The 11,948-nt window shown below is 38.8% G+C and overlaps 5 protein-coding genes across 5 annotated transcripts; 2 read left to right on the plus strand and 3 right to left on the minus strand.

Moving 5' to 3' along the window:
* Positions 1-385: 385 nt before the first annotated feature.
* Positions 386-4,789, minus strand: NESG_02441 (uncharacterized protein; the record flags this gene model as incomplete). The annotated part of the gene is made up of 1 exon (XM_053050045.1): positions 386-4,789. The coding sequence occupies one exon, from the start codon at positions 4,787-4,789 to the stop codon at positions 386-388; it is 4,404 nt and encodes a 1,467-aa protein (XP_052903674.1).
* A 470-nt stretch (positions 4,790-5,259) lies between these two features.
* On the minus strand, positions 5,260-5,997 carry NESG_02442 (uncharacterized protein; the record flags this gene model as incomplete). The annotated part of the gene is made up of 1 exon (XM_053050046.1): positions 5,260-5,997. One exon carries the CDS (start codon positions 5,995-5,997, stop codon positions 5,260-5,262), a length of 738 nt encoding a protein of 245 aa, XP_052903675.1.
* A 32-nt stretch (positions 5,998-6,029) lies between these two features.
* Positions 6,030-7,112, plus strand: NESG_02443 (uncharacterized protein; the record flags this gene model as incomplete). The annotated part of the gene is made up of 1 exon (XM_053050047.1): positions 6,030-7,112. The coding sequence occupies one exon, from the start codon at positions 6,030-6,032 to the stop codon at positions 7,110-7,112; it is 1,083 nt and encodes a 360-aa protein (XP_052903676.1).
* Positions 7,113-7,815: 703 nt separating this feature from the next.
* On the minus strand, positions 7,816-9,324 carry NESG_02444 (uncharacterized protein; the record flags this gene model as incomplete). The annotated part of the gene is made up of 1 exon (XM_053050048.1): positions 7,816-9,324. The coding sequence occupies one exon, from the start codon at positions 9,322-9,324 to the stop codon at positions 7,816-7,818; it is 1,509 nt and encodes a 502-aa protein (XP_052903677.1).
* A 1,139-nt stretch (positions 9,325-10,463) lies between these two features.
* On the plus strand, positions 10,464-11,219 carry NESG_02445 (uncharacterized protein; the record flags this gene model as incomplete). Its single annotated transcript, XM_053050049.1, has 1 exon — positions 10,464-11,219. The coding sequence occupies one exon, from the start codon at positions 10,464-10,466 to the stop codon at positions 11,217-11,219; it is 756 nt and encodes a 251-aa protein (XP_052903678.1).
* Positions 11,220-11,948: the final 729 nt, after the last annotated feature.

The following is an 11,948-nucleotide window of genomic DNA, read 5'->3' on the forward strand; positions in this document are numbered from 1 at the left end:
TTACGAGGGCCTTCTGGTTATATTATATTCTACTGAATTTGCGTATTTTTGGTTAATTATTTCTAGTCTCTCTAGTAGTAGTAATTTTAAATATTTTTCCTTTAATTTTCTTGTTGAAAATAGTTCTCTTGCAGGAATATTAATTTAAATTCTCTGCAGGAAGCTTTAAGAATACTTTTTTCAAGTGAAGACATAAATAATTTGTAGAGGATATTTCTGCGTTCATGGTTTAAATGTGTACGTCTGGGGGTATATTCTTAGGGGCACTGAATATGCAGATAGAATGACAAATTAGTCGAAAGAGGCTTACTCAGAAATAACCACAAAAGACTATAGAATAAATAACACTGTTTATTGGAAAATATACACTTCTCTTCTGCTGCTCTTAAAATGCTATGTTGTTTGTCATGTGCTGGTACTGGTCGTATATCCATGTTCTTAGCTTTTTCGTTGAGGATGCAATGAGCTTATAGACAAATCCAGGAACTTCAACATCTGACAGGTCCAGCCTAAACCGAGATATTAGGTTCTTCATTGTGGCAGAGGTGTAGCAGGGTATGCCACTGTGTCTCCCAAGGTCTATCATAAGCACAATTTCCCGGGCACGCTTTCGCAGCAAATAGAATCCCTTTACCATCAGCTCTCTGTACAGAATAAAGGCCTCTCCTTCTGCACCTCCCAGCAAAGAGAATATTTCATCCGTTATTTTAATTGGGCTCTCAATGTTAATATTCCCAGGGGAAATATCCAGCATAAACCCAAAGTCAATGTGGATTAAGTGCCCGTCATCTGTTAGCATGATATTTCCGTTGTGCCTGTCCTTGATATTCAGAATGTACGTTACAAGGGAGTACCCTGCAAAGCTTTCCACAAAGTTCTTCAGTGCCTGTATGTACCGGTGTCCCTCTCTGTACCCATACTTAAGGGAAAAGTAGTCCACAAGATTATTCACTCTCTCTCTGCCAAGTTGGTCCCTGGAGATGGACTGCGGAATTACTTCAATAATACCAGAGCCATATCCAGTGGCCATGACCATATACGGGTACAGATACACTGAGAGACCTTTCTCCTTGAAGATATTCTGGAAGAGTTTTATGATTTGCAGTGCAAGGACGTCCTGCCTGCAGTCATCCCCAAACTTGAATATGACCTGCCTGTCAGCCTCTCCACCCTCTGGGTTCTTTGTGTCTTCCACTTTGAAAGTGACCATGTACGGCACCTTCTCTGCGCTTTGGAGTGCACGCCCGGATCCTTCAATAACTCGGACAACTGGCTCTCCAGTAGTCGGGAGGTAGCATCCTTCTGGAATTACTACCCCAGATATCTCTGTGTTTATCATTCTCTTCTTTGTATCTCGGTCTACTGCAACGTGTTTTTGAAGGTTTTGAGAGATCTTTGCGAAATTGTTCAAGAACACGTCCATTCTTGCATACTGGTCCCTGTCTTCCTGTGAGAGGTTACTGAGGATCGCATCCTTGTAGATATTTAAGGTAGAGAGGCCTTGTGCATTAAGTTCCCAAATCAGGGCGTGTGCTGTCTTGCTTGCAGCTGCCTTCCCTAGGACTGTCTTAATCAGGGCCTCCTTAATCTCATTGCCATTTGTCGTGTACTCCTTCCTAAGAAGATGCACTATCTGCGGGGCATAGAAAATAAGAGAGTCTCCCTTTGCAGCCTCGCCCTCAAGGTAGCTAAGAGCCTTGAAAATATCCTGCTCCTCTTCTGAGTTGGCTATCACAGAGAGTGCTTCTACTGTGCTCAGTCTGTTTATGTCTATGAAGAAGCCAGCGCAGTTTAAGATCTGCTTTTTTATGAGAACCTCCAAGACCTTTTTATCCCCGTGCTCTGTGCTTAAGAATATCAGCTCATCAATGCTCAAATCGTACAGTTCTTGCTCCTTTAGGGTTTTCACCTTCAGGAACTTTTTTGTCTTCGTAAGGGCAGAGAGGAAGTTGTAGGTGTGTGCGAGTGGATACTCGTAGAAAGTGCCTTTAGCTGCTTGGTAGAGGGAGTAGTAGACGGAAAGATCTTCCTTCATGTTGTAGCCTGTGAGTACTGCCCTTTTAAGAAGCTTTTTCTTCTCTTCTCGGGTGGATACTTTCAGGAGAACCAGCAAGGTCTCCAAAGAGTACTCTTCATCGAGTATCCACCTTAGGTAGTTACGAGTATTCTCGATGATACCTGGTGTGTCCCCTCTGATTGTGATGAGATCTGTGATCCACTCTGTGTTTATGGCGTACAGCAGGTGTGCGTATTCTTCTTCAGACAGGGGAATCTTGTGACTGTGCGCATCGACAGCAGCTCCACCTGAGATATTCCCGGGGGCACCTGGCTTATGTGGCTTCTTTGTGCATACGGAATATAGCCACTCCCAGATCTCAACGCCTTGCATGGGTGTAGATGGGAATGCCTTGATTATTTTCATGATGAGGTTCGATCTGTTAAGCAGCTCCTTTATGCCTCTTTCATCTCGCATGACAGGCAGTGCATGGAATAGGCCAAAATCTACTATGTTCAGTACGATGTAGTTGTATGCTTCAATGACTTCTTCTTTAATACGTGCCAGAATACTCTCGTAGAGTTTTGTGTATTTATGGAAGGTTTCCTTGAGGTTGTACATTGAAAGTTCGTTTATCCGGAAGGTGTCAAAGCACTCTTTGAATCTGATGTGAATTTCATCTGAGAGAATCAGAGATGGTTCCTTCTGGACAAGGATGGAAAGCACCTCCACAATGATTTTCAATGAAAGCGGGTACGCTGTAGGGACAGCTGCTCTTTTTAGAAGCTCGCAGGCGTATGTCTTGTAGAAGTCAATTGACTCAACAGATGCATCTGCATGCACCATCGAAATAATTTGCAGGAGATGCTTTCCCATGTACTTCAGTGTGACTTCATCTTCCAGGTAGCTTATAATTCCGTTATAATTATAATTTTCAATCTTTGCTTTTTCAACGGAATATACCAGGATAAGAAACAGGATGTAGTCTTCGTTCAGCTTGTGGCTTATTTTCACGGTTGCTGCCATCTTCTTCAGTTGCTTGCTCTTTATCATTGGCTTTGGGTCACTGAAAATATATCCAGCCACTCCTACCAGAGCGGGTGTTTTCATTTGCAGCAGCAGAAGTTCCGTGTTAATGCCCCTGGGGAACATCTCTGCATTTGCGTATATTCTCTTGTATATGAGGAATAGTTTGTGCAAGATAAACGGTGAAGTAGGAATGAATGGCACCATATTCAAGATGTATATGTACGTGAGCTCAGCAGAGAGGCAGACAAAGTTAATAAAGTCACCTACTGCTTGTGTGCCTTTTTCCAGGGTAAATGGGTGCCTGAAATACGTTGAGTAGAAGTTTGATATAAACTGCGGGTCAAACCTCCTGACCAGGTGGTGCAAGGGAATCCCAATATCATGCATTGACAGGAAGGCGCAGTAAGAGTCAATGTGCTCAATCTTATTCGGGCTCCTGGAGATTATTGTGATGAAAAAGTCGTTTATCTCTTTTATGCTGGACGGACTCTTTGAACGTATTTTTGACAGGAATATGGAGATCAAAAGAGCCATTCCTTCAGAGTACTGTGCTGCACTGTCATAAAGATAAAGGATTCTTCGGACTAGACCCAGTACTTTCTCCTGGTCCAGATACTTAATTAGAATATCAACGGCCTGGCTGATAATCTGCTTCTTCTGCTGTGGTGTAAATGTATCTAAACAGCCAGTTGTATAGAAGGAGTATACAATATCAATGAGCGTAGTATTTCTTTCTTTGTAATAAAGCAGACCAAGAGACCGGAGTACACTGTTCTGTGCATGGAATATGTACTTGTCCCGGAGAATTGCCTTTCCCTCCCCGGAGAACAGCGAGTAGCAGTCCACTAGTGCACGGCCCCTTAGGAGAAGTGAGATCTGCATTGAAAGAATAAAGCACCCAACAAGTTCCCCTTCCAGCTCCTCAATGAACAGTCCCCCTAGGTACATAATGTACTCTTTGTACTGCGCATTAGAGAATTCCACTAGGGCATCCTTCATCATGATCTGGTGACCAAAGACAATTGCACTTCTGACGTACATCTCTAAGAAGCACAGTAGAAGCTCAATGAAGTCCAGCTGAATATTCAAGTACTCAGACCCATCCCACTCTTCAGTGAAGATCTTTGCTGTGTTCATTTCCTGCATGATTCCTATAAGACTGTCTACTGTCTCTTCTGTGATTCCTGCAAAGAAAGTGATCAAATCTTGTTCTTCTTCCTTGGACTGTTCGTCCTGCTCAACCACCTTCTCTGCTCTTTCTCTTTTCAGGCGCATTTCATTCCTTAGACGGGCCAGCTTCTTGAAGGTAAACAAGCCAGACCTAATTATGCTTTGCAGGGGATGCCTGGGGATGTCAAATACTTCACTAGCCCCTTTCTCAGGCACTGGTGCTGCTTCTGTCTTCGTCCTTACCTCCTGCTCAGGTGATTTTTCAACCCACTTTCCCTCGTGCTTCTTTATCTTAGCAATAGTGATCTCAAGCACCGTATTAATTTGGACCAAATCCACTTCACTCTTTCTTTTTCTGGCAAGGGCACCTGCCGCCATGGAAAAGCATGCCTCTAGGCCTTTGTGCTGCTCTACAGCCTGCACGTACAGAATAAGTTTCTCGTGCACGGATTCATTGTAATCTTTGACATCACCAAAAAGCAAAAACATTTCTTCTGCTTGTTCTACTGAAATATTCTCACCCAGTGAATCTCCCCGGGTAATATAATCTTCGCAGGATATCAGCTCCCGTTCTGCATGGAGTTCTTGCTTCATTCTTGAAAAATAAAAACAAAATTGCATTTATCTAGAAGTTCTTTATTACATTAGTACTTGAGTTCTTGTTCTTTTACTGCACCACTTGCTGCAGGGTCATTTTATTCTTTAGTGCAAGTTCATTCCACAGGGAATTTCTTCCCACAGAGAATTTCTTCTGGGAAGTAACCCGAATAACTTAAATAATTTTCTTCTGGGAAATAACTTAAATAATTTCTGATTATTTTAGTGCACCGTATATAACCACTAATAACTCTGAATAGCCCCGAATAAATATAAATATACTGCAAGCCTGAATATGACATGGAAATTACTAAGTTATTTAGAGCACTCCAAAGTAGAGTTAAAGTCGGGTTAAATTTAGTTCACTCCAAAGTAGAGTTAAAGTCGGGTTAAATTTAGTTCACTCCAAAGTAGAGTTAAATTTGTGTTAAATTCTGGTCAAATCTGGGTCACTCCAAATACTCAACCTATTTACCATATACATCCAGCTTCCTTGCCTGCTTACTAAGACCCTCCCTGAATATTCTGGCCCTAATCCTGGCAGGTGCCTCTTCCAAGAGAATTTTCTCTACGGAAGGCACTTCATGCAGTGCAGACAGTAGGAGGGGAATAGGCTTATTCTTCATGGGCATTTTATTTTCACTTTCTTTTGGTCTGGGGCTGTCTCCTTTAATTTCTTTGCAGAATCTGTCAAGTATTCTTCTTATGCTTAGAGTACTTCTTGTGCATGTACAGATACTTTCTGGTCTTTCTTCTTTTGTCTTTACTTTCTTTATTTCTACTTTTCTTTTAAATCTATCCAGTATCCTTGGCCATCTGTTCATACTGTATACTCTACTGATTGAATTATTTTCTGTCTCTTCTTGTCTATGGGGTTCTTTAAGGAGGAAGATATTTCTGCATTTTTCTGTGGAACTGGTGCATTCTATTCTGTTTATTGTTCTGGCAAGAAGAGGGTACAGAAATATTCCTTTTAAATTTGTAATTCCTTCTTTATTCTGTATACTCTGCAGTTTCTGCTGGAATTCTTCTATGTTCTCTTCTAGTGCTTTTATAAAGTGCTTTTTCTTGTTTGAATCTATGAGTATTTTGTGCCAATCTAGTACATTATATCTAGTGCCTTCAAAGAGACAGAGTGGGTCTGAGTGGTTTGCTATTTCTTCTGGGTTCTGGTCGTTGCATTTACGTTTTTCTTTTGCCGTCATAAAATATTTAAGTCTTCTGTCTTTTCTTTTCAATGAAAGATTTTATTGCAGTCGTAGCCCCGTTCAAGAAGAATTATACGTTTAGGCTGGAGACAGAAGAAAACACGAGTATTCTTAAGTCAGACTGCAGCAAAAGGGAAATAACAGTCATTGCATCAGAAGAGACTGACATACCATGCAACTACGTCTTAGCAAGTACTGCAGAGACAGCACCAGAAACTGTTGAAATAAATGGGAAAACCATGCATATAACTGAAGTGAAATACTTCAAGGCAAAGACATTCTTCCGAAAAGATGAAAAAGAGAGTGGCTCTAATGTGCGTGCTAAGACCATAACTGAACTCTCACTGGAATTTGGGAGTGCCGCATTTGCGAGGTCATTTAAGAAGAGAAAGCAAATGAACGAAGTGACAAAAGAGACAGAAGACACAGGAAATAGTCTCATGCAAGAGAAACTAGCATCAAATGGGGCAGATATGTCACAGACACCAGTACCAATGGAATCTGATCTAGAGCCAGTCTTCCCAAAGAAAAATACAAGTGCAAAGAAGCCCATTGATATATACACACTAGAAGGCATACTTGGGTTCAGTCCCTTTGCAGTAATTGAAGAGTCCATCCACCTTCTGAAGGATAATGAAATATCTGTTGGTACTTTGACTGAGTCAGTTCTGAAGAAAAGTCAGTTTAAATATGAAGAAGAAAAAGACCTTTCTGTCTGGGCACTCGTATTCGACAGTATATCCAAGATATTGGAAGGTGTCAGAAAGAAGAAGCTAACTTATTTGTACGAGATGGAAGACCCAATACAAGCTGTAATGATAAAAAAGATAGTAAAGCACTTTATAGGCCCAATTCTAGCACACAAACCAATTATCTTAGATAAAAAGACGCACAGTAGACTAGTTGTGCGCATAATTATCATGCTCCTTTTAAGGTCAAATGGTGTGCTAAACATACAGACGTACCCGCAATGCTTCTTTAAAATGGGAATTGATGCCATCAGAAAATTACTGAAGGAAATTGGCTGCGTAAAGGCAAACCCCAGGGACTACAAGCCCTCTGAGAGGCAGCATGCCAGCATGATATACATTCTGTCCATGGATGCAGAGTGAGACCATATAATATAACCAGAATAAACCAGATAGAGTATATGTGTACTATGCAGATGCATTAATTTTTAAGTTAATCTATTCAGAAAAGATATCAGTATAACGTATATCAATAATTGTTATCTTATCCTGGTTATATTGTTTAAGATATGATTTAATTAATTATTTGATTATTCAGTTATTTTTGTTAATGGATATCTCATGAAAATGTTTATAATTATATTTATAGTGTACTGTTGTAGACTAGAAAATTAAAAATATTACTAGTAGTAGAGAAAATTATTATTAGTAGTGGTAGAGAAAATTATTAGTAGTAGTGGTAGAGAAAATTATTAGTAGTAGTAGAGACACTGACAGCAGAAATATTTTAAATTACTACTAGTAGAATTACTAGTAGTATAGAGACAACAAAAATTACTTAAAATTACTACTAGTAGAGACAGCAGAAATTATTTTAAATTACTAGTAGTAGTAGTAGAGAGAGAGACAACAAATAATTATATTTTACAACCACCCGAATATATCTCAAGATATTTCAAGATAAGATACGAGATAAAAAATATTTCAAGATACCTCAAGATAAGATACAAGATATATCCCAAGACACAAGACACACCCGAATTAAAAGAACTGCACTGTTGGACTTTTTTATTTATTGAAAACTCAACTGTTTAATTAGTGTGTTTTTAAAGTTGTTGAAGGTGTCTTAGTCTCTATCATCCCAGTGCCCTGGTCTCTTTGGGGCACTCAGAGTGTCCTCGTTCTTTGTAATAAACATCTGGGAGACACTCAGAATATCAGAAGACAGGACAGCTGCGTATTCTATGGCTCTTTCCTTTATGGCAGCCACATCAAAGACATCTTGTGGTGCGTCTTCCATGGAGGTACTCTTACGGCCTACTGCCTCAATTGCCTCTGCGAATATTTTTGCTGCAATTTGTCTTACGTCCGTGTACTTCTCTGCTTCTTCCTGGAGGGCAGCTGCAATTTCTCTCTCGCACTCACCTGCTCCCCGTAAGAGACGGAGTGATCCTGTGCGCATAGACTCATTTGCGCACACCTGCAGGGCATATACTGCCTTTGTGACTAACTTCTCACTCTCTTCCAAGTGTGCAGGAAGGGTTCCTCTTAGCATAAGTGTTACAATTTGTCCTTTTCCTTCTACCTTAGTATATTTCTTCTCACCGAGTGTCTGGGTACCTAGTGAGGTGCAGAGACCAAGGTACTGCTCCTCCATGGGCCTCAGAATATTTGCCATCCTTCCTCCAAAGAGCATGCACAGTCTGCGCAAGTCAAATTTACTGTGCACCTTCAGGAGGGCTACTTTCTTCTCATTCAAGTAGTCCAGCATAAGCGCATCAACTGATCCACTGCACACAAGCAGTCCTACTCCATTTGCGACTAATTTATCAACGAATTCCTTTGTTGTCTTCTCATCATCCTGTGCGTACGTCAGAAGGTCTTGTGCATTCTTTAGAAGGACTGTTCCTTTTGTTTCCATGTTGCTGATTGCCAGGGGACACGTGTATATTGCAGTCTTAAGGTTCTCTCCTGTTGTAACTAGCCCAACAGGTGAACTTTCCAATAGAAGTCCTTTAAACCTCTCTGAGTCTTCAAGTGCTCCTACGTTGATCTTTGTGACCCGGATACTATCAATAGGGAATGACCCATTCTTTGAGATCTCTGAGATAGATTCCCCTAGTAGTTCTGCTATCTTCTTGTTCTTCACTATCCCACTAGATATTTTTCTGATGATTTCTGCAGAGTCTAGACTAAATTTCTCTTCAACTGATATTTTCTTGATAATTTCACTCATTGAGTCACCACTTTCCCTTAGGGCACTTGCAAGTTCTGTTGGAAGAATTCCCTTCTCTATGAATAATGCGCACTTTCTTAATATTTCCCCAAGAATACACATTAAGAAACCAGTGCAGTCTCCCATTTGTGCCAGATGCGCAACTGGCTCTACAATCATCCTTAGGGCAGGGTGTTCTACGTCGCACCCAGATAGAATTGTAGCCACAGATCTACTTATTATTAGTCTCTTCTGTGAATTAACAACTAACTTGTACATTCCATTCACACCGTAAGATGTCTTAACAATATCACACAGACTGACTATCCCTTCTATATTCTTTAATACGCATGCAATTCCTGCACTTTCTGCAGTATTTGATCGCATAAGCCTATTTCCTCCAAAAGCAGCTCCATTCATCTGTCTGAAATAAAAATTAAATTATTTCCCTTAGACTAAAATGCAGTAGAGTTATCTAGATGAATTTTAAGTGGATTTCAAGTGGATTATGGTTATGCAATGAGAGAGTATCTATTCTCTTACTAAAGGCACTAAGTGGTTAATATCTTATTTTGGTTATATTTAGAGTGTATTTGTATACGAGTAATTTCTGTTGTATATTTAGACTAATTTTAGTAAGTATATATATACTAGGAGAGAAAGAATATTCTTATTCGGGTTATATTACTGTGCATATTCTTAACTTAATTCAGAAAGTATTTAGTAGTATTCTGTTCTATTCTATTCTAGTCTTAATTAATAAAATATTTCATCTTTAGTCTAGTCTTAACCTACAAAGTATTCTCTTCTAGCCTAGTCTACAAAGTATTTAGTAGTAGTCTCTATTCTAGTCTTAATAATAAAATATTTCTCTCTATTCTCTTCTAGTCTTAATAATAAAATATTTAGTAGTAGTCTGTTCTAGTCTACAAAATATTCTCTTCTAGTCTTAATTAATAAAATATTTATGTCTAGTCTAGTCTTAACCTACAAAACACTTATTAGTCTTTCTCTCTCCCTTCTAAACCAATAAATTATTAGTCTCTCATGTCTCAACTTACAAAATACTTATTAGTCTTTCTCTCGCCTCAACCAATAAATCATTTCTCTACTTCTGCCTCTCCCTCTCATCTCTCAATATAAACCCCTCTTCCTCTCAATACAAACCCTTCTTACTCTAAGATGCATAAAACACTTCGGACAGTGTGCGCGGTCTTTTTGCAATTTGATCAATTAGTCTAATTGCATTTGCAATTTTACAATTTGGAAATGGCGGGTACTTGAAAAATGGCTAATTGATTTTCTCTTTTTCCATTTTTAACTTTGCCGCCCAAAGTTTTTCCTTAAATAATTTATTGAAAATCCAACTTACATGAAAAATAGCACTAAAACCTATCGAATTATAGTCAAATATGGTAAATTTTATTATGAATTAGGAAATGTCCAAATTGAGATATTACAGTTCTTAATTAGGTATACCTGCATTCCCTAATTAAATATCTTAAGTATATATAGGAGTACGTTTGGGAATAAACAGAAGAAGAATGACACAAAAAGTAATGACAAGTAATAGACCAGTTAAGTTCATTGATTTCACTGAGGAAATCATGAAAAGCTTTGAAAGGAAGGCGGCCCCAAAGAAGCCCAGAATTAAACTTGACTTATGGCAGATTAAGTCCCTGGAGAAGGCCTTTGAAGATGACTCGCATCCTTCACAGAAGGCAAAGACAAAGCTCTCTGCCCTTTTAGGAATAACCATAAAAAGTATCCAAATTTGGTTCCAGAATAAACGGGCAAAAGAAAAGACAAAAAGAGACCAGAGTGAGACAGAGAGTGATAGTACTCCATTCACATCAGAGCAAGAAGTATTTCCACCACATGAAAATATTCCACTTCCTGCAGAACCAGAGAAGAAAGTGACAGCACAAAAATACGAAGAGAGTCACTTTAGACTAAGCAATGCACCAACACCCTTTGATATGTCTGATATCTCTGATCTCACAATGACATATGATATATCCCAGATAAATGACTCTTTCTCCTTTGATCACCAGCAGAATACAACGTACTCAGAATACGATTCATTTTTGAGTTCATTCAGTGCCCCACTCTGCATGCCAGAAGAGAAGCCAGAGGCAGCCAGGCAGACATATTCATCCAGTCAGAATGGAGTATTTGAGCAGACGCCTTTATTCAGCACACTAAACCAGCACAAGTGCCACTTAACAAATGGTAACCTCACATACACCACAGACCTAGAAAGACTAGATTTCTTTAATGAACTGCAGCACCACATGACCAACAGTATTATTTAGTGAGTGCCAGTATGCCGTTTCATTAGTATATTAACACAGTGCTGGAATGGCAAAAATAAAGTACTTAATTATAAACCAGATATTCCCATATTACTGCTTATTAGCTTATTAAGCATATTTATATTATTTCTATACTAGAGAACTTCTTCTTTTCTCTTACAAAGTGAATTTTAGAAATTGAAGAAATATAATAGAGAGGTACAAATTAGTAGGGGAGGTGAATAGGCAGTACAACACAGCTAAAATATACACCTTAAGACAGCAAAATATCTCAATATATACCGGATATAACTAAAATATACCATGGTACAGTACAACTAAAATATCCCAATATATATCATAGTACAGTACAACTAAAATATAGAAAAATCTAGTACAAGACAACCAAAATATCCCAATATATAACTACAACTAAAATACACCATAGTACAGCACAACTAAAATATACAAAAATACAAAATACACCTCAAGACAATACAACTACAACATAACTACACCTAATACATCCTAATATACAACAAAAATACAATATATCCTAATATATAACTACAACCAAAATACAAAATATAACTATAACCAAAATACCCCAAAATACACAATACACCAATAATATATCTCTACCTTTGCCATTAAATTATACAATCCTGTACTGTGTACTCTAGATACAGTGCATTTTAAAATTGAATGAGAGTCCTTTTTCACTCTCTAATGGGAATTGCATGAATATCT

Source organism: Nematocida ausubeli (assembly GCF_000738915.1).
Source record: "Nematocida ausubeli strain ERTm6 chromosome Unknown supercont2.7, whole genome shotgun sequence".
Classification (NCBI taxonomy): Eukaryota; Fungi; Microsporidia; genus Nematocida; species Nematocida ausubeli.